This window comes from Vipera ursinii (assembly GCF_947247035.1).
Source record: "Vipera ursinii genome assembly, chromosome: 12".
NCBI classification, from domain to species: domain Eukaryota; kingdom Metazoa; phylum Chordata; class Lepidosauria; order Squamata; family Viperidae; genus Vipera; species Vipera ursinii.
In genome coordinates, this window is record NC_139525.1 from 13,334,638 (window position 1) to 13,357,404 (window position 22,767).

Here is a 22,767-nt window from a genome sequence, read left to right on the forward strand (position 1 = left end):
ACAAAATGGACAATCTCGTAAATAATAGCACATCTATTTCAAGTCCAAACCTTGCAGTCTTCATATGCTATTACGGTGTTTCTCAACCGTGGCGATTTTATAATGGATAGACTTCATGCTAGCTGGGGAATTTTGGAAGCTGAAGCGCACCCTTCATAATATGGCTAAGGCTGAGAAACGCTGTTCTGTCATTTCACATCAGCCCTCTAATTTCAAAGTCCTAATTACAATAAAGAGAAATGCAAACTTCCCATTTTTTTAATTTTAATTTTTTTTAATTCTCCGAAGACTCAGGGCAACTTACAAGCTTAGCAGTAGCCTTCATTCTATGTATATGCCTGCTTATTAGGGCTTTCACACACACACCCCAAGCGGCATTATTACAAAGTCAGCTTAATTGCCCCCAACAATCTGGGTCCTCATTTTACCCACCTCAGAAGGATGGAAGGCTGAGTCAACCTTGAGCCTGGTGGGACTCGAACCCGCACTAATTGCAGGCAGCTGGTGTTACTTAAGGAGGCATTAGCCCACTGCTCCACCAAGGCTCTTTTAAAAGTAAGAATTAAAATAAATAAATACTAATTTAAATTGAAATTTAAAAATTAAAATTTTATAAAAAAATGAAACTGTGAGCACAATGTAAGCTATTAGTTACAAGAATTTATTATTTATTATTTACAAGAATGTCCGTACCATCTGTGGAGCAGGAGGTGCAGGAACGGTGTTCCACGTAGTTGAGGTGCTTGTTTTTGCTTGCCAGTTGTTACCCCCAGTCAGTTTCTTCTCTGTGGGCTGATTCCACTGCATATCAGATCTAAAGGAAATTGTACAACAAAGCAGTCTTATTCAGCAACCTATCAGGGCTTCTGCCATATTCTCATCACTACAATTAGTGGGCAACTCAAAGAAACCTCTGAACAACTGCTAACATTCCTCAGATCGATTGGTCGATTTGACTTTTATTCCACCTTTACTGTTTTTACAAATTACTCAAGGTGGCAAACCTAATACCTCTTCTTCCTCCACAATCAAAGCCCTGTGAGGTGGGTTGAGTTGAGAGAATGGGACTGGCCCAAAGTCATCCAGTAAGCTTTCATCCCTAAGGTGGGATTAGAACTCAATCAAAACCTTATTACAGACACAGGCTATAGCATAAGAAGAGTTGAATGCAGTGTTTTTTTTAATAATAATGTTTCAGCATTTTAAAATGTTTTTAGCTCTATGCATTTTGTATTTTTTTTTTTTAGCTTTTAAAATTGTTTGCATTCCATCCTTCTTATGTTGGACAATGACCATAAAGAAGATTTATTTAATTGACGGGACTAGAGTTCATTTCTCCTAGTTTCAAAACCAGCACACCTTAACCACTGCATCAAACTTTAGATTTTCTAAAAAAAAAATAGGCATTAAAAAGGTCATTTTGTTTTAATACACATTTTTGCCTGGAAAGGAACTGGATGAGACATTAAAAGAGTTTTGCCCCATTTTGCCACCTTTCTTGCCACAGTTGTTAAGTGAATCATTGCAGCTGATAAATTAGCAGCATGATTCTTAAGTGAATCTGGCTTTCCCCACTGACTTTGCTTTTTCAGGTGGTCGCAAAAGGGGATCACGTGAGCGTGGGACACAGCAACGGTCATAAATACGAACTAGTTGCTAAGCATCTGAATTTTGATCACATGATCATCGGGAGGCTGCAAAGGTCGTAACTGTGAAAAAGTTGTAAGTCACTTTTTTCAGTGCCATTGTAATTTTGAACAGTCACTAAACAAACGGTTGCAAGTTGAGGACCACCTGTATTACACTGAGGCCTTTACTGTGTTAATGCTTGAATGTATTTTTTTTTCCCCTCAAGGTTAAAAGGGATAGGTTAAATAGCCCCTAAATGCCGAAACTTTTCACTGTTCAAACAATGCTATTCAACTGGGTAATTTTCTGATTATGAGATCTGTTTGAGCAATTAGAACAGAAACCTGATAGCAAGCAAATGGCTGTGTGCTTTTCACAGGCTGTAAATATTTTGAGTATATTCACAGGCATTACTTTGGGTAAACAAACTATATTGTTTACTAACATGAAACATTACAATGTCTCTGTTTCAACAAAATGTAGCAAGCTTCTTCAACTGCTGACTTCTCATAATTGTTCTGCTGCAGTGGATCAGGCTGTGGAAAGCCGGCTTAAATATAACAACTATAAGGGCTGTTTATCAACATATAAAGCAATTATTTCAAGATAAAAATATGTATGTTTTCTCACTTTTTAGGTGGTGTCCCTCCAAATCCAAGATCTGCAAGAAAACCCATTAAAATAATTTAATTTTTAAAAATGGGGATTCCTTTATATAAAAATATGGAATTACATTGAAAAAGTTTTGTACTTACTTCCTACTAGATTAGCAAGTGAGGAATCAAGGTCATTGGCCAAAATCTTCCCACTTTGTTGCCCAATTACATTTCCTCTCTGATTTTGTGCACCTACTGTTGGTTGTAAAACATCATCTGAAAATTAGGGGTAACTCATTAAGAACTAAGGTCATGCACAGGCAATTTTATCTTGGCCTCCTAAAATTATAAGATACATAGAAGATAGAAGAAGCTGGTTTATGGTTTTCAAAGGCAGGATATGATACCATGATTTAAAAGGGCTAATGTGACTTCTTGACTTTTTCTCTGATATGAAGTGGCCATGTAAAAGCAGACAAGGTTTATTCACAACACAGCTTAACAAGCCACAATATGAATATACTAGCACAGCTTTTAAATTCCAAAACAGTTCTGTAAGCTATTAAGTTGTGTTTACATTTTTACAAAAGGGAATCACTATCAAGGTAAAAGATGGAGGTATTATTAGTCAATGGGCAAATTGTTTAGATATTATAAACCTCTCCTCTTAAGAGCATGTGACTTTCCAGCAAGGCTTTTTAATAAATTACATTATTTAGAGAAGCGTAAAGCTAAACTAAGCTTTAAAAAAGACATGAGGGTAAAAAAAAAAGAACTTTACCTGTTGTAGTTCCAAAATCATTTACAGTCGATTTTCCACCAAAGACAGCATCAAAGTCCACATTGATTGTTGAAGAGGTTGTTTTCTGTGATGCAGAATGAAGAGGGTAGCCTAGCAAAATATTGGTCAGATTGACAGAATTAAACAGCCTTGCAGGCTAAAATAACAACAAAAACTATTACAAAGACCCCAAAACCAGAGGAGAAAATGAAGGAGCATTACACTCATCTTGGCAGATAGCAAAGAATGAAACTAAGCAAGGGGCAGGCAGCATTTAAGTGCAGAATGTAGAAGTAAATGAAAGGCATCCCGATGTATTCTACTATTATAAAAATATATAAAACACAAAACATGCACTTTGCATAGAATTATGCCACTTGCCGTCCAAATGAAAATCACCGTAATCATTCATTGAATGAAATAGAATGGCAACATATTTTTGAGCGGAAACTTAGGCAGAGACTGAACTTCAACTGAAATACATATATATCAGAACCAGTTACGATTTCTATTGGTGGGAAAGAAGTTAGATAATGTGTTGTTGTTTTTTTTACCACTAAATAGTTCCACTGTTTGTTTGGAGCCAAAGGTGGAGCTCACAAAAGGAGTTGTACTTTTTACAGCTTCTTCCACTGGTTTCATATCAAAGACGTCCAGATGGGGTGGAGACCCAACACAACCGTTTGTCGATGAGAATTGTCCTTTCAGGTGACAGCAATAGATAATAAGAAAGGGAAAGAAGAAAAAGCAGAAGACAAGTAGTGTTCAGGAGAGAAAGCATAGTCACAGTCTGCAGAATTCATAGGTGAGGGTTATTTTTCCCCCAAATGGATGCCCTCCAGACGTGTACCAACGTGTTAGTTGGTTATCTTGGAGCTGCAAACCAATACACCTGGAAGTTTCCAAGTCAGGGAAGGATAATAAAGAAAAGCAAAGTTGTAATTTGTTTGTTTTTAAAAGGAGAAATCTGATCCCAACCAACTTAAATTTGTTTGCAACTCATACCAGTTTTCTTGCTGTAGTTCTCCAGAGATTAACTTTGACAGCAGAATTCTTAGATCACTTATCCCTTTAGGCCAAGGGTCTTCAAACGTGGCCCTTTTATGGCTCAGGGATTCTGGGAGCTGAAGACCACAAGTCATAAAAAGGCCAAGTTCAAAGACCCCTGCTTTAGGCTTTTAGTATAGTTCTGATTTGGGAGCCACCAACTTCCATCCTAAAATATTTATTTTTATTTACTCATTAAATTTTTACACCGCCCATCTCCCCTACAAGGTGAGTCTGGACAGCCACTTTCCACAAAGGCTTAGATCATTTTATTATGGTGCCAAGATTGAAAATCACAGTTGTAATTCTCTTGCTTGGCTTTTAAGTGATGGAAGATCGGGAAGAGCCTGTTGCTCACAGAATTCCTATCCACATATAAAAGTGAATGCACAAGCTGGAAAACTGTGCAGCAGAGAAACTCTTGAGATTTCTATCAGGACTATTACTTGTACATATCTGGAGAATCGGGGTGAAGCCTCTGAGTTAAATGTGCTGCTGCTGCCTCAGCAGATTTAATTATGTGCAGAATTGCAGAAAGACAGAGGCAGGAAGAAAGGAAATCCTGTGTGGCACTTAATTATAAGTACATCTTAACCACCAAACTCTTGAAAATCTGGGACACCGGGGATTCCGTTCACATGTCATGCTAAGCTGCAAAACATGGCTTAAGTATCACAATGGCTAGGCTCATATACTGCATTAAGTCAAGCAACCACATATGGCTTTGTCTGATGTGTAAAAGTGATCCAAATTTGCTACAGAATGTGTGATGCCGGGAGAGGGGGCTTGAAAATTTTATCTGCACTTTGCCCTTGAAGCAATTCAGACTGGCAAACAGAAATTCAACTTTTCTGGCAGAATACCACTTGAATTTGTTTCTGCATAGGCAACCGAGAAATGGCAATGTATGTAGGAATAGGTACACGAACCCTTTTTAGCGCAATCAGAATGCTAGTAACCCAAAGCATTCAAATCACAATGTATTGAATTATTCAATGTACATCCCACCTTTTTTCCGGGAGCTCAAGACAGCATACGTAACAGTCTCCCCTAATTTTGTCCAACAACAATCCCCTGGGGTAGGTTAGGCTGAGAGGAAGTGACTGGTCCACCATCACCGTTAGCTTTGTGCTCGAACAGGGAGCTAAACCAGAATCTCCCAGTTCAAATCTATAATTTTAGAGTATTATTCCACACTACTCTATTTAATTAAGATAAGCTGAAATGACAACAGAAGTCTTTCTTAGTCTAAAAACCCTTCTCTCAGTTAGATCCAATTACACTTCAAATTCTGAAGAACGTACTTCTCAAGTCTCCTCATTTCACTCAGGTTTATGTTCAAATCAAACCACTCAGAAGGAAATAACAGTATCACAAAATAGCCAGTGTGTGTAAACAGGCCAAGCAAGAAGACAGCAAAGTTAATGTGATATGTTCTATGCAGAAGCAGCTCTCTTCCAGACTGTTAGCCACTAGTTCTCTGCTGCAGCTGCTAGGGGAAGCAAGAGATACCTGAGTTGCATGGCAACAGAGGCTTAGTTGTGTGCTCAGGTGTTCAAGGTAAATTGACAGAGGAAAGAATTCCAAGTAACATCACTGTTCTCTTCAGGTACAAAAGCTACTTACCTCCCCAGGCGCTGCCTGCTGACGTTGCTATGGCTGGAGTACTTTGTACCGTAGGAACAAATGCAGGTTGAAGATCGAAGAGATCGGTAGAAAGGTTGGGCATGCTGAAAGTTTCAAGAACACCAGTTATGCAAAAATCGTACTTATTGCCCATGTATCTGCTGAGGGAGCTGAAGTTGAAACTTCAATCTTCCAGAACAGTGGAAAACTGAACGAGGTATCTAACAAGCATCTCCAGCTCCACAAGATTCGTTTACGAAATACTTCAAGAGACTTTATTTACTGCAATACAATATTTAAATCTTAGCAAGAATCAATTCCATTTCAACCCCATTGTTGATTCATTTTGAGTATCAAAATATCCGAGTCTCTTTTTTTTCTTCTTTTTTTTTTTAGCAAAGCTGGCAACAAAATGTCTCCCTTTTATTCAAAGTGTCCTGAAAAAAATGAAGAAAGTTTGTAGCCAGCGTCTTGTTTGAGCTGCCCGTCAGATCCTTGGGGAAACTCCCAAGCCTCTTCTGAAAATCCTCAAGATCCATTAAGGCACCTGGGACAGATAAGATTTAGTAGGTCTTTTCTCACTAGAGGGATTCACTCATAAATCTTCAGAGAAATCTGTCCACGGCAAGGAGTGAAGGTCAGTCTTCCCCACCCCACAAACCTTTTCAGGTCATGTTGCATCTTGTCCAAGACACACAAAAGAGAGAGGGAGGGGGGGAAGAGAGAGAAAAATCTAATATGTAACTGTAAGGTGAATCAGGCCCATGATTGTCATGGTGTCATTAACTCCTGCGTAGCTTCAGACCTCCTCAGAGAAGGAAGGCAGATTTGAATCTCCAGCACAAGCACCATGGAGGTCCCAATTCTGCCCATGAGAGGGGATGAAAGGGTGCGTGGTTGAGCATCATCAGAGGGAGCAGGACACAAGCAAGGAATCCAACTGATCTTTCAAGCCCTGCCACGTATACAGTGTCTCACATCTCTTTTATCTAGATGTCCTTCTAGATACCAGCAGAAACTCCTGGATGACAACAGATGCTCCCACCCTACGGTTGCAGCCAAACCCAAACCCCACAAGAGCATCCCCCTTCTCCCCCACAACAGATGTGAGTGATGCAAGCCAAGTCTCCCCCTCACTCACAACTAATCACAAATGAAAGTCAATTTCGCACACTGAGAGAGATCCGACATTTCACAATCACAGTGAAAACCCCCAGGGTTCCAGAGATTTGACATTTTTGATGCTCTGGGGAGGAGGACTGAGAACCGGAAGGAAGGACCCCACCTCTGAGCCTCTCATCATATCCTTCACGGCCTGTCCCGCCTGCAACCACATGTTCCCTGACTGGCTCCTCCCCATCTCAGCTCCCAGAAAGCCCCACACCAGGTTTGGGTTAATTTCCCAGTGTAAAAGAAACAAACAAGCAGATTATGAATATTCACCCTCCTATTCCATTTTTTTTTTGGCAGCTTTTCCATGACTAAAATATAAGCCGGTGCCTACCTATTGGTAGTTGGGGCGGGGGCTGCAAAGAGGTCAACGGCAGGATTGGTGTTCACACTCTTTCCAGATAAAGTGCTTGGAGAAGCAGAAGTAGAAGTCGAATTGGAAACTACAGAAATCTCTCTCAATCGCTGTTCCTACCAAAAAGGAAAAAAGGAAAGAAAGGGAAAGAAAATGACAGTAGATGCTGCCTTAGCCTTCTCACACAAAAAAGGTTAAATACACCAGAAGTGAAACTTCATTGTCATGCGGAAATTAACCCACATCGCTGTCTTGTGACAGGACTATCCGGCCAAATAAGTAAACCGATTGCTCAGCTTTTTCCACAGAAAGCGATGGCATTTTTACATGACTTACATGATTTTATGAGCTGATGACCTAGCCAAGCCTCTTTTCAATGGAAAAGAGTCAAGACGTTATGTGACTCTCCCCTCATTGGTATCAATGGAACCCAAATGTGTGGACTCATGAATCGAAGCTGTCTTCAAGACGTATTTATTTATTTTTAATTTCATTTATATCCCGCCCTTCTCCGAAGACTCAGGGTGGCTTACAAGCTTAGCAGTAGCCTTCATTCTATGTATATGCCTGCTTATTAGGGCTTTCACACACACACCCCAAGCAGCATTATTACAAAGTCAGCTTAATTGCCCCCAACAATCTGGGTCCTTATTTTACCTACCTCGAAAGGATGGAAGGCTGAGTCAACCTTGAGCCTGGTGGGATGCAAACCTGCATTAATTGCAGGCAGCTGGTGTTACTTAAGGAGGCATTAGCCCACTGCTCCACCAAGGCTCATATTGTACAATACAGAGAGATTAGGATGGCACTACGTGATACATGACTGCAGTAGCTCCCCCAAATGTCCATTAACTGGGGGTGGGGGGTCACCATTCAGACAAAATGGTAAAAGCAAGAAAGTGATCCTTTTCTTAAGAGATGTAGGAGAGGTTGCTGTTGCAAGTGCTCAGAGATGGGTGGCATGTAAAATTAATAAGTGGCAGCAACAGCAACAAAGCCAGCTTCTACATGTCAAGAGCTACTTAGCCCTGGTGGCACAGAGATTAAAGTGCAGTATTGCAGGCTGACTCTGCCCACAGCCTGGAGTTTGATCCAGATGGGGCTCAAGGTTGACTCAGCCTTCTATCCTTCTGAAGTCAGTAAAATGAGGAGCCAGATTGTTGGGGGCCATAGGCTGACATTTTAAACCACTCAGAGAATACTCTGTGAAGTGCTATTGGGGGTGGGGTGTTCCTAAGTCTAAATGCTACTGCTATTACGTCTACCAACGCAAGAGTTAATACCTTCAGAGCCTGCAGTCTAGCTTGCTCCTCCTCCAGGGCTTGCTGTTTCTCTCTTTCATCCATTTTACTGAAGGACATTCCTGTGTTGGCCAGGGTGGAAACGGCACTGGAGAGAGTACTTGCTCTGAATTTAGAGAAAACCCACAAACACACAGACATTTAGCAGCTCTGAGGTTGAACAAGCTGCCCAGAGAAAAACCAGCCTATTTTCTTGGGGACCAGGGGACTACCCAGAAAGAGAATGGACCTGTTGTCATACAATTAAACATTCTCAAGTCGATGAGGGAAAAAAAAGAGAGATGCAAAGGCATTCAGACTGCAATCCTTCACCTACTTAACCAATCAAATAAAAGATGTTTAAGAGTATCTGCAAATAAGGGCAGAGATCTCCAAATGACTGGACAGGTGGGATGGCTACCTGAGTTACATGAATAAATAATCTGAAATGGAAATATTAAGATATAGGTGATCAGTGACTTACAACTATTCCTCTAGTGACTGTCTGAAATTACAAGGGCACTGAAAAAAGTGATTTATGACCAATCCTCACACTTAAAACCATTGCAACATACCCATAGTCACAGGATCAAAATTTGGATCCTTGGCAACCGGCATGTATTTGCAACGGTTGCAACTTCCCGGAGTCACCGTAATCGCCATTTGCAACTTTCCCAGCCAGCTTCTGACCAGCACAGTCAATGTAGGAAGCCAAACTGGCTTAATTGAGCATTGCACTTAACAACTGCAATGATCTGCTTAACAACTGTGGCAAAACAGCCTGACTCAATTAACAACTGCCTTGCTTAGCGATGGTCCCAACGGTAGTCGTAAGCTGAGGATTGTCTGTGTGCAAATGGGAATTCTGTCAGGAATGAACCACCTCGAGTTCCTTTCTCTCCTTTAATATCAGGCGGCAGAATCACAAATTTTCGGACTGTGGTAATAACTGTTCAATAGGTGTCTGTGCATTTTAATTGCCAGCACCTGGTATCATAGCTTCTATTTTAACCATTGTAATCTATTCCCCTGAAGAAGAGGCAGGACTAGAATTAATCTGCCAGTTTTCCTCACCAGGAAAGGAACCTGAGAGATTTCGCCAAAGTAAGAAACCCAGGTCCAGAGAAGAGCTAATCAAGTGCTAGATATTGGCCAATGCTCCCAGATGACACGTACAAGCCAACTTCAAGCCTCGGGCAATTACCTGCTGGCAGCTGAAACCTCCTTGGTCTTCTTTCCTTCCAAAGAAGCCAGATGCTGCTCCAGGGCTTCAAGCAGACTGCTGGGAGCCTAAAGTTAAAAATCTCATCAAATGTATATTGGATTCTAAAATTCATTTTTCTTGCTCTACTTGCATTTTCTGTTCTGAACGCTAGAGAGATACATTCTACTCCAAGATATCACGGCAAGAACAGACTAATGGACAAGAGCCTCCATTTCTAATACATACTCCAATTTATCCTTTTCTCCTGCTTGCACCAGAGAGAAAATAATCCAAACATGGTCTTCTGTATAACAGGAGGCAAATAACTACTAAGAGCACAAGAGACTATCAGACTATAGGTCAGGCTAGAGGTCACCAAGTCAAAAAAAAATCATTTATTCTAAATTGCAGCAGCTTTCCAAGGTTTTTTTTGGGGGGTGTGTGTTCCTGCACCACTTTTAGTCAGATCAGCAAGGTGTTAAGGTTTTTGTAGAAGATTCTTCTCAGTCTAGGGAAGTATTGACAATGTCTGTTATCTTCTAGACCAGCGCTTCTCAACTTTGGCAATATGAAAATGGGTGGACTTCAATTGCCAGAGCTCCCTAGCCAATGTGGAGTTGAAATCCACGTAGCTTAAGAGTTGCCACGGGTGAGAAAGGCTGGTCCTGGCAAGTGGATGTCCCGGCTTTTGTGGGAAAAACTACGAGCTCCCAAATACAGCGCAAGTTGTCCTCGACTTACGACAGTTCAGTTACAATTTCATTATCGTTCAAAGTTACAACGGCGCTGAGAAAAGTGATCTGACCATTTTCCGCACTCACAACCTGATCAAAATTCAGCTGCTTGGCGACTGGTTCATATGTGTAACTATCGCTGTGTCCGAAGGTCACGTCATCACATGTTGTGATCTTCCAACAAGCAAAGTTAAGGGGAAATCCAGATTCGCTTAACAACTGGGTTACTAGCTTAACAACTGCAGTGATTCACTTAATAACTGTGGCAAGAAAGGTTGCAAATCGGGAGGGGGAACTTACTTAACAAATGTTTCGCTTAAGAAGAGAAATTTTGGGCTGCCGTTGTGGTCATAGGTTGAGGTCTACTCGTATCGTTAGTAGAATCTTTTCTGTTGCTCAACTCTCCTTGCTGTTTATTTATGGAAAGTACGGATTTTAACTGGAACCCCCCCCCCCTGGCCAAATTAAGTATTACAGTTACATCCCTCTTTTCAGGGGATGCTAGTTTGGGTCAAAGGTTCACACCACTGGATCCTACGGTCTGTTTTCTTTATTAGAGGCACTTGGAGGAGAAAGCAAAGGAGCTATTTTTCAGCAACTTGGTGTCACTCCCTGGAAGTGTCTTTCCTGTCTGAAAATTGGCCTGGCCCAATTTCCCAGTTACACATATCTATAGGGAAACAATTTTGTAAGGATTCAGAGGTAAAAGAAAGATCATTTACAAATTGTAACCTCAGAACAGGATGCTATAAGAGAATGAATGTATTGATCAAGTGAACTGTATCTTACAAATTATTATTAAATGGGTGTTCTGATCAATCAAACTAAGTAAAATCTTGAGGCGGCATGACTTTCAAATAGAGTATGGGATAAAGAATCTTTTCTATTTCTATATATTTCAAAGCAATCCAATGAAGTGTGCCCAAGGCTTATTATTTTTATTTTCCTTACCGCATTTTGCTTAATCTCCCATGATTCAAACAGGGCTCTATTAAGGCATTAACTACACCTGTTTCCCTTTTCCATCATGTTAAATTCCATACATCACAAATTGATGGTACCCTGGGGAGTACTTTAATTTTTTAAGTCTCAGCTTTCACTGAATATTGTGCTAGCAAACATCTAGCCATCAAGAGACATAACTTCCTTCTCCCAGTGTTTAACACAGATAAGAAGCCCCAAATTGCTGACATGGCAATCTGCAGATAATGCAAGCCAAATGATTCTTGGATAAACTGGACAGCAAAGTAATAAAAAATAGCTAAATAGCAACTGTGCAAACAGGAAGGAAAAGGGGTAAGATGGCGTTGGTGGCACAGGCAAAGATGCAGAAAAAACTAAAGCACTGTGTCAGCATAGTGACAGATGGACTCAAATGATAGGAATCTACAGAGGCACTCGATGGAACTGGGTAACTACTACTGCATCTGAATGATCAAAGTTACAAGCTGGCTAGCAAGAATTTCTCATACTATATATAGCAAGGGTCTCCAAACTTGGTAACTTTAAGACTTGTGGACTTCAACTCCCAGAATTCTCTATCCAGCATGGGAATTGAAGTCTACAAGTCTTAAAATTGCCACGTTTGGAGATTCCCGGTCTATAGAATCACTCTCTTGTGCTAATTCTGTACAACCTTCCACACAAACATCTAATGCTCCCTTAGACACAATTAGACTGTCAACTCATCTGTCTAGCCCTGTGAAAGAAAATGCCCTCCAAAATGTAGTTTAAGATCCTGCCTTGTCCACTTAACACTATCTTGAAAACAGGAGATTTGGAGCACTGAATCTTACATTTTTTCCAAGTAAAAATAAAGTTATTATTATACTTTTAGTCACTTAGATTTATAAGACTACCCAACTCGTACATTGTACAGATTAAAACAGATACAACACCTAAAACCAAAAATAAATATAAGTAGAAGGGAGAGAATAGACATGCCCAAATGAAACAAACACTATATACCGGATAGGTACACCCTACCTATGCCAAAGTTGGGGGAGAAAAAACAGTTTTCAGAGATTGTTTAAAGCAGGATATATTTCCCATGAGCACTACTTAAAAGAGATAACCGAAGCTATGAATATATGCAACTCAATTGTATGGCCTAACCACTGAACTACAACCTCTCCCCCTTTGTTAATCAGGGGAGGGGACTGTTAATGCACTGTCCTCAAGCTGATGAAATTGGAGAAGATGCTTGTATTTTAATAAAGGAGTTTCTCTCAGGCACAGTTTGAGTTTTAGCGAAACAGTCTGGTATATGGCAATGTCCCTCAATATTTAGTAACAATATCTACAGATTAGCTCATGAAAATACTTAAAACAACTTGTTACTGGTCAAACACACACAGGTCATAGATAAAAAAAATGACACTTATTTCCATATATAATATATATGGAAGAAAATGAATTTTCAGAATGTACAGAATGGAGCACTCACTGTTAAAGCACAAATGCACAAAGGATTGGGATTAAATTAATGTGAAATGTACACTGACCTGAGTAAGATCTGGAATGTCACCCTGATCAATTCCAACTTGCTGGGTTCACAAAAAAGGGAAAAAATGTACATTACTACATGCAGTGGCAATGAAAATAAAGAACTGTGGATCTGAATGTCTACATAAAGCTAAGGGACCAGGGACGACACGGATTGCTTTCTGAACTGGTACAATTCTAAATGCCACTTCCACAGAAAATTTTAATATTAAGTGTTGATCCATTTCAAATACCAGAAAGAGCAAAAAATAGCTTGCGAGAATTTTTGACACACTGCTTGGAAAAACAACTTCAGTAAATACCTCAGCACAGACATGTCTTAACTACAATTAATAGAAATCAGACGTTCAAAATATCCCTTTAAAATGTAAACGGTTTAGGTGACATTTACATTCAACCACCACATAAAACCTACGTTTGCAGGAAATTATGGGGCAAGAACTACAATCATGCACTTATTACTGTACCAGTACAGAAAAGCTAAATGAAATACTGCTGATGTGACTGGATTTATTTACCTCTGCCACTTTGAGGAACTCTGAGAGTTTGGTCATTCTGGCTAAAAACTTTTTGTAAATATCCAGACCTTCTTTGCACTGGTTCTTCTTCATATCAAAATATTTTTCTGAAGCATAAAATTCAAAGAAAATATATTGTAAATAAAAGGGCTCCAAAATCCATATCTTATTAGAAGTGTAATACGTTGAGAGAGTAAAATACATCCTAACCAAGAGCTTGATTAACATATAAGAATCTACCATTTTTTAAATTATGGGGTTATAGGCTCTCAAGTGCTATTATTGAGGACAAATAAAACCTGCCTGTAAAAGAAAAGCTTCAGAAAAGGCTTTTAACTCTGTCAGACCACAAATTAATAGCAATATTAGAAAAAGCTTTGCCTAAATTCAATTGTGGGCGAGAATTTAGATTAACAGAATTCTCATCCACATTTGAATTCTTATTATTTAATTTCCATTTTAAACTTTTATTATAAATCTTAAGACAATGAAAGGTCAACTAATTTATTCCCAAGGAGCCTTTAAGGAAATTTAATGAGAATTTTACTAACTCTACAGCATCTTCTGAACCACGCAAGATCTTTTTCATAGTTATGGATGAATGCAAATTTCCACAATTTTATCATTACTATGTGGATTAGGATGCATAATTTAAGTCTTAATTTCATTAAACATAATTAGTAGGTTCACAGGTGGTTTACCATGTTGTTTATACTTTTGTCATTTTATCCCCTCACCCAAAATTCAGATTATTTTAATACCAGGAAACAACGAACAATACAGATTGCAACTCTAGAAAATTGTTTGGCTGTTGATTTTGATAAGTGAAGTGTGTTTTCTCTGCGAACTAGTTAAACTACTGAAGTATTATGGAACATTTCAACATCCCAGACGGCCAAAACTGTACAATATCAAGTGTTTTTTTAAAGAAAGCAATTTCTAACATTATGGGTATGAGGCAGAGGAAGCTGTATGTGGATGTTGGAAAAGAATGCAACAGAAAAGAGCATAAACAAAACTATTGTGTACTGGCCAAGGGATACATGTGTGTGACAGAAACAAATTGTGAAATAAGACAAAATAATAAACACGTTAGAATATAAAGAAACGAAGGAGGAAGTTGCACATGGAAAATATCTAGAAAACCTCATACATATCTCTCCAGTTTAAATTATTTTCATTTCACATACCTAACAGGTTAATGATCCCCTCGTTATAGGCTGCAAAAAGCCTAATGGAATCTTTAAAGAGGAGCATGAAGGCAGCATTGATTACTCCATTGGTTAGTTCATTTGGGTTTGCCTACACAAAAAATGGTGAAAATGAAAAGAGTTAAAACATGAGGAAGTGAAAACATTCCCTCGTTCCTTTGGATAAGTCCAACTCTGTTTTATAGCACTAAAGAGCAATTCCTAGGCTTACATCAAAATCAAGAAGTGCATCCAGCTGATTCTGAATAATTGGCAAGGTTTTCAAAAGTTTTTCAGTATTCATTGTCCTCATCACACCATCAATCCTTCAAAGACATAATGAAAAATACATTTTAAAGGTTTATCAGAATAACACACGCAGCGCAACAAAATCACAACCTATGCGTCAGATTCTACTAAAACTGCTCCTTTCTGCATATATACTTGAGGATGTCTTCTGAAATCAAGTAGAAAAAATAGGCAAAGAATGGGATTTTTTTTTCAATTTTCAAATCATACCATTGAATCTCTTTAAGGAATATTTCCTATTAATGTTATACACCTATGTTCAAAATGTACTTCTCTATGTACAGTATTTCCTTTAAGCTGGTTCCATCCAACTTCTGCCCTTCAAACACTAAACCATGAAAATCTAAGTTGACCCTTACCCTCTTTTCATTTTGGTGAAATCAACTGCTACAAGTCTATAAGAAAGTGCTTTTTCATTCAAGTATCTGCTATATCGTCTGATGAAGGTAGACATATCATAGCCTGAAAATAAAGAAATTTTCAGTTAGAGATATTTCTTATTTTTACATTCTTATAAGTTTTCTTCTGTATTGTTATACACACACACATATACACACACACACACACACACACACATATATATATATACACATACACACACACACACACACACACACATATATATATATATATATAAATAAACAAAAATATAAAATTTAGAATTTTTATTATAATTGCCAGATGTAACACAAGCTAAAGAAAGGAAAGAAATTAGGAGTAAAAAGGAAAAGAGGAAGTCAGAATAAAGAAAAAGAAACATAAAAAAAGTTGCTTTACAACTTCATCACAAGTATAAACAATTTAGTAATTTAGTAATTCTTCATCCTTTCTAAAGTTACATTTATATCTTAACTATAAGCACATACATAAAGTATTATCTTTTCAATCCTGGTGCTAGCAGAAAGTTCATAAAAGATAGCTACAAGTAACAAAATATTGTATTTTAACCTTAATCAAATAAACCAAATTTATATTAATTCCTTTCAATTGTAAAAAAATTAATCTTTAGTTCTCTTCCTTTTTTTCTTTGTCCCATTACACAGAATTCTTCAAGACTTTAAGAAGCCATTTCTGTAAATCCAGTAGGAAAATTTTATTCAGCTCACTCTCTTGGTTCGTCATTTGCACTTCCCTTTTAAATTTTAAAGACTCGGCCAATTTCTTTTGTAGATCCAGTGAAACATCCTTTCCTAAATTGTTCTCCTTCGCCTGTCAGTTTAAATTATTTTTAAAACCATTTTCTATGTCTTCAAATTTATTCTATATCTGACATTGCTTCAGTAACATCTTTTACTATACTGTAGTCTATCTACAGAAGCCAATATAATTACTTAAATTGTTGGCTATTAAATTGTTGGCTATTATGGCTATTTTCTGATTCTATTCTTCAAGTCTCCTTCAATATTTATATTCTCATTATGTTTCCCACCATCTTGAAAACCTACATATCTTTCGTACACCCCAAATCTTTAGTTCGTTCCAGTGTCCAATTTTTGAAATCATGAAATTCTTTGTTAATCTTGTAAAAACCGAAACAGTATCTATTTCCCACGAGAAGGTGTGCGTACTTCATAATTCATTCCAAACTCTTCTCATAAAAACTTTTAGTATTCTAATTTTTTCTGGACCCTTACTCTGTTTAAAACTTTTTAAGATCAAAATCTTGTTTACCTTTTTGCTATTTCTTTCAGATTCTTTAAATTCTTAAGCTTATGATTAAAATGTTATTTTTGTTCAGCATTAAAGATAGAGTTATTCTAAAGATCTAGAAAAAAGGAGTAGTTACTAAGCAGTTTCTGAAATTGATTAGAAAATGCGGTTTGCCGAGTGTCCTTTAAAAATCTCCACTGCAGTTGTAAACAAGATGGCTAACACCATTGTCTCCTGGTGCTCAAACCCAAAGGAAGCTACTGTCCTAGGATCTCCTGGCATGAGGCAGCCATCCAGAACACATGTGGGAGATCTTCTGCTCTCTCTTTATTTATAGAGATTCCAAGGAACTTATCTACTGATCTGTTTGTTAGTCTCTGGCTTGGTCATTCGCTCCCCTTTCAGAGCACCACAGTCAATTGGCCAAACCTCCCCCGAAAAACTTCTTGTAACAATTCTTCTGAATGTATTGGGATCCAAATTAATTTTGGTTCCTTGGAATATCCATCTTCCAGCTGCTTCAACTTGCAAACCTCTTGGCATTAGCTAATTGATGTAGTTCCTATGAATGGTAGTATCACCTCGTTAATTAAAAGCCAACAACATTTTGAGGAGTTTGTTTAGAACAATTTACGTCCTTATTGTTCAGCTTGTGAATCATCAATAAGCAGGTGTTTTAGTAACTGACACTCTGACAAGCTGCTTACAATTCAAATCAAATTCTTGATTTATAGAGATCAGCAATATACAAGCAAATAAAATCCATCAGTTAAAAAGACATGTTTCATGTTAATTGTTGCCTCAATTGAATTGACACTACAATAAATTTGTTTAGTGGGTAGGTGGTTTCATAGATTGAGACTGAAAGTTTAGTTTAGTTTAGTTTTATTGTATTTGTATACCGCCCTTCTCCCGAAGGACTCAGGGCGGTGAACAGGGCATACATAAAAAATACGAGATACAAAAATTAAAAAAAGAATTAAATAATAGCCCAGTTAAAACAGTCAGTAACAGTATACAATATAAAAATCCCCATTAAAACCCCAACATGTCCCCATCAGGCCAGGCCGGCTTGTACAAATAGATGGGTCTTCAGACCGCGTCGGAAGGAGCGAAGGTCAGGTGCCGTCCGGAGCTCGACCGGCAGCTGATTCCATAAAGCCGGAGCGCCCACAGAGAAGGCCCTCCCCCTGGGGGCCACCAGCCGACATTATCTGACCGGAGGCACCCTGAGGAGGCCCTCTCTGTGGGAACGCACAGGGCGGAGGGAAGTTGACGCCGGCAAAAGTAGAAAGTGAGTGTAAAAATTTGTCTGTTCCCCAGGTGCACTTAAGTAGTAGAAGAGGGATTATCATGTCCTTTCAAAGATCCTTATAAAAGCTACAGTAAAAAATGTTGAATTGTCTCAATTTCCCAAAGGCAGAGAATGTTGGCATATGTGCCAGGTAATAGCACTGATGGAAGGATGCTGTGCCTGGCCCTAGAAAAATTCCTTTCCTCAAGTTAGAGGATCTGACCATTCCAAATTCGATGCTCACTTTTAAAACCCCAATCACTCTTTTCATTATCAATAACAAAAACCTCACCAAGATAAAGAGATGTAATGGGCTAATCAAATATGATTCAATTTAAACACAGAATATAAATTCAAACTTATTTTTAAAAGAAAAAAGTATCCTTACCCTGCATGGCACTTTTATCCAGATAGTTGTTGAGATTAAATAATGTATTTCGAGATGCCAAGTATTGAATAAAGCGCTGTGAACAAATGAATCAGAATTCAGATTATCTTGATTATCTTTTTGCAGATTATTGTCTTTCTATAGAAATATTTTATATTGCTCATTTCTAAGCAAGTGACACATGAAATACAGTCAACTTATGACAATTGAGCGCAAAATTTATGTTGCCAAATGAGTATTTGTTAAGTGAATTTAGCCCCATTTTACGACATTTCTTGTCACAGTTGTTAAGTGAATCACTGTGATTGATAAGTTAGTAACCTGGTTGTTAAGTGAATCTGGCTTCCCTATTGACTTTGCTTATCAGAAGGTTGCAAAAAGTGATCACACGACTTGGGACACTGCAATGGTCATAAGTAAGAACCAACTGCTGTCTGAATTTTGATCCCATGATCCTGGTGATGCTGCAAAAGTTGTAACTATGAAAAACAGTCATAAGTCACTATTTTCAGTGCCGTTGTAACTTTAAACAGTCACTAGGTGAACTGTTGTAAGTCAAGGACCACCTGTAGTTCCTTGATCACATAAACAAGAACTATTTCTTGTTTTTACTAAGGCAAGCCAATTATATCTATTAATAGTTACAATTTTGCAATCACTAACCAGGGAGATAAAAGTGGAGCAGAATGATGTAAGAGAAACTGATATGCAATGTATTTCATAGCAACTCTTGATTTACAAATGGTTCCGTGGAAAAGGGAAATGGAAGCAAAACTCAAATATTACACCACTGCGGACTGCTCATTTTGCATGCCTCTTAATATATCATGGTTAAAAAGAATACTATTCTTTATACTATATATTATACTATTGGGAGATTATTCTCATGACAATTAAGCAAGATTTACATCTACCCATAGTAGGAAAACAGACCTAGTATAAATCCAAGGCAAAGACGTTCTACTCCTAATGCTTTAATTGCTGCAAGCTGACACAACTAACAAGTTATTATCTCATTGTCCTTTGGGATTCTTCCAATGCTAAGATATGGGATATTTGTTAGCTTTAGTTTCCATTCTATTAGCTTCCTGCAAGACTGAACACTATAAACCACTTCAGGAAAGTCTGCCTTTATTTGAGGCAGGATTGCCTCGGTCCTGTAAAAATCAGTCTTCTGTCAAGCAAATTCCACTCTGTTTTTCAAATCAGGGGGAGAAATTTTTGCATGGTAAGAATGGAGCTGATAGATTTTATGACAAACATGTCTTCTAAAAATAGCATATACACGCACTTTGGGGATAAAGGACTGTTAACCAGACAACAATGGAGAGCGCATTGTTCAATTCCACCACAAAGTGAGCTTGGGGTGTGTATGCAACTCATTCTCATTCAGATTCGCCAAGGTGTGTGTGCTAACAGGCACAATGTTGTTAAAATGGCAAGTCGGCTAGTCAGAACCTTTAAGGGGAAAAATAAAACCTATCAGGCCAGAATCTCACAATGCAGGATTTATAGGAAATTATACCAGCACTTGTGTAAGTACTTCATTTAACACATTTGCTTATTTCTTTGGGGGGGGGGAAGAAACAAATAAAAAAACTTTCTATGCCTGTATTTGTTTTCTAATGAGGAGCTACATATGCAATTCCTCCTGGTTCTTGATGCCTCTGCCATGCTGTCTTTTGGAAATTCACCAGGCACTGATTTTGAGACCCCTCCCATTTTGAAATGAAACGCTGTATTGAGAAAAAACGCTGCTTTCTTACCTCATTTCCATACATCATGAGGTGGTGTGTTGTAATTAGAGCTTTGAACACTACTACCCAGCTACTGTTTGCCGTCCTCTCAAAAAGCGTATCTGCTAACTGTGGAATATTCACATTCATCTCATTTGTGCATTGAATTAAATCTGAAATTCAAGAAACAAGATGTTTTAATAAATATGTATTCATTTATCAAATCTGTCTGCCACCCATCTCACCATTTTTATACCAATAAAAGCTCAAAAAGAGGGATACGCTCAAAAGTATTCTGGAATCCTAAACTTGACTTTCATATTCAACCAACTACAAGTAGTCCTCATTTAGCAGTTACAACAGTGACAAAAAAGTAACTTTACGATCATTCCTCATAGTTATGACCTTTGCAGGTCTGTGAAGCATAGGAAAGCTGAAGCAACCTCAAAAGCAGTTGTAGTTTCACTTAGTGACTGCTTTGCTTAACTATCGAATTGCCTCTCCCTCCCGATTGTGGTGGCTAAACAAGGACTACTTGTGTTCTTCACGTTTCACACATTAACTGGAGAAATTACATCAAAACACTTTCTAAATGCTTCAATCATGATTCCACATCTTTAGCATCAAGCAACTTTCTTTTGCAGTGCCAGTTTTATTCTCTGGTGAAAATGATACAGCAAGCTTGCTGAATCAGACACATCTATCCATCCTTTACAAACAGGAACTGATGTATACATCTAAAAGAAAAGTTTTACCAAATCAGAAGTGGCAAATTATGTTTAGAGCATGACAGGATTAGAAATAGAGGATATCATTACTGACACGTAGACAAAAGCCTAAAATAATGTTATCTAGCCAAAACTGGAGGGAGGGAGGAAGACTGGAGCCCCTTCCAGTACTTCAAGACTCTTGGATTATTCACTAACATTTTGAATATGCTGGGGGGGGGAGGAATAGAGAGAAAAATACTTATGGAAAGCAGCTGGGCAGGTTTGAAAGACTTGTGTAGAGAAACAGCACAACCCCAAACTTCTTCACTAGTTATACAAGCAGTGAGAAAATGCAAATAGTGCTGGATTGTCTACAATCGTTTTACATATAAATATCAGCTTGTTGCAACAAAGCCAGCCATCTTAAATTCAAACAAATTATAGCATTAAATCTCCAATCTGCTTTAAAAAACCCTATTCCTTAATCAATATGTGTTAGTTTATAGCGATTTTACCTTGGAATAACATAAAATTGGCCTAGCAGACTACTTTATAGGAAAAATAAGAGAACTATGTTACTTCGTAAAGGAAAGACAAGGATGAGGAGAGAAAGCATACAGTAACCTTATAAACCAGGTGAGAAAAATGCACAGAAAATGAACAGGAGGAGGTTGGCCCAAAGATTTGCAGCTAAGTTTTTTTTCCCTAGTAGCACACAGGAAACCCAAAGCGCTGAAGAGAGAACAGACAGGCAATGTGACAGCAGAGCAAATGTTTAATACTACTGGCATTCAGTTCAATGGTCTCACAGTCAAACTACTGTGTTTTCCAAAAGTAAGACCTACCCCCAAAATAAATCCTAGCTTGATTTTGGGGGATAGGCCTAATATAAGCCCTAGTTTTGGGGCGAGGCTCACGTCTAAAAATCAAGCTAGGGCAGGGGTGGGGGGGATGGAGCTGCCCCACGTGCCCCGTACCGTTGCAGCCAGGCCTCCTGTGAATCGACAACTGCCTCACCCGCCCACTTCTTCTGCGGCACCCCCTGACTTGCATTTCGCTGTCAGAGGCCTTCCGGAAAGGTCTTTGATGGTGAAATGCAGGCCGGGGGGCATCACGTGCATCAATCTGGAGCTCTATTCTCAGCTGCAGAGGTATTTCCTTCGGCCGCAGAAGAAGTGGGCCAACTGGGCAGGGCTGTCGGTGCCGCCGTGGTGAGGTGAGACCATGGAAAAGACACCACCAAAAACTAAGACCTGGTGCCTCTATTGGAGGGAAGGAAAAAAAAAGACTGGGTCTTATTTTTGGGGAAACACGGTAAGATCCGATTAGCATTTTTACTGGAACCTGAGCAGGCATGAATAATATTAGAAAGCCTCCCACCTTTCCCTTGTTATTCTATATTCCCTAATTTCATCAAATGATTCAGTTTGTAAAAACAATATATATTGTTTCACTTTTCCTCACCTGGAATTTTTGTCACTGTGAACAAGCAGGATATGCAGGCATTCAAATTTAGCATTTCTCTGAAACTATAAACATCACCCGGATTTTATTTCTCTTATTATTTAACTTTCTTTCTCTTGTGTGAAAAAGCCTGTATCATCCAAACTCAAATATTCCCAGTTTGCTCAGGCCTCTAAAAGTAACCATTTTTCTAGAAATGCCCTACTCCTTATTTTCTAAACCACAATTTCCTACATGAATGATCCAATTCTGATCTCCTCTATTTCCAAACGCAAGCTATAAATCTGCAGACTTTTCTGCACTACTGATAATCCTGAGGTATAACTAATGTTTAGGGACCACCACTTGGCTCTACGGCGTGCAACACCCAATCCATGCAAGCCATTGCAAGCAGCAGCAAGTCTACCACACCCACCGTCTGGGAGGTGTGGTAACTATACTCCCAAATACAGCATGGCTGGTGTTGTTTGTTGTCCAGCATCTGGCTCATAATATCAAGCCATCGTCTAGCATTGATCCCCTTAGAATATGCAAGTTTGCACTGCCTGCACTAGAGTAAAGTAGGCTCACTTGACACTGAA

The 22,767-nt window shown here is 38.6% G+C and overlaps 1 protein-coding gene across 2 annotated transcripts in view; it reads right to left on the minus strand.

Annotated features, from left to right (window-relative positions):
- Window positions 1-22,767, minus strand: part of LOC310645959 (phosphatidylinositol-binding clathrin assembly protein-like) — a 42,419-nt gene that overhangs the window by 12,790 nt on the left and 6,862 nt on the right. The window contains exons 2-17 of one of the 2 annotated variants that reach the window (XM_083372062.1): window positions 20,043-20,185; window positions 18,277-18,352; window positions 15,304-15,406; window positions 14,868-14,961; window positions 14,636-14,747; window positions 13,446-13,552; window positions 12,927-12,968; window positions 9,689-9,774; window positions 8,488-8,611; window positions 7,184-7,320; window positions 5,680-5,783; window positions 3,561-3,707; window positions 3,007-3,117; window positions 2,385-2,501; window positions 2,260-2,290; window positions 694-814 (exon numbers count right to left, since the gene is read on the minus strand). In XM_083372062.1, the coding sequence (XP_083228188.1) occupies window positions 694-814; window positions 2,260-2,290; window positions 2,385-2,501; window positions 3,007-3,117; window positions 3,561-3,707; window positions 5,680-5,783; window positions 7,184-7,320; window positions 8,488-8,611; window positions 9,689-9,774; window positions 12,927-12,968; window positions 13,446-13,552; window positions 14,636-14,747; window positions 14,868-14,961; window positions 15,304-15,406; window positions 18,277-18,352; window positions 20,043-20,185 (1,655 nt within the window). The remainder of the gene's footprint in view (window positions 1-693; window positions 815-2,259; window positions 2,291-2,384; window positions 2,502-3,006; window positions 3,118-3,560; window positions 3,708-5,679; window positions 5,784-7,183; window positions 7,321-8,487; window positions 8,612-9,688; window positions 9,775-12,926; window positions 12,969-13,445; window positions 13,553-14,635; window positions 14,748-14,867; window positions 14,962-15,303; window positions 15,407-18,276; window positions 18,353-20,042; window positions 20,186-22,767) is intronic. The other variant, XM_083372063.1, reaches the window with a different exon arrangement.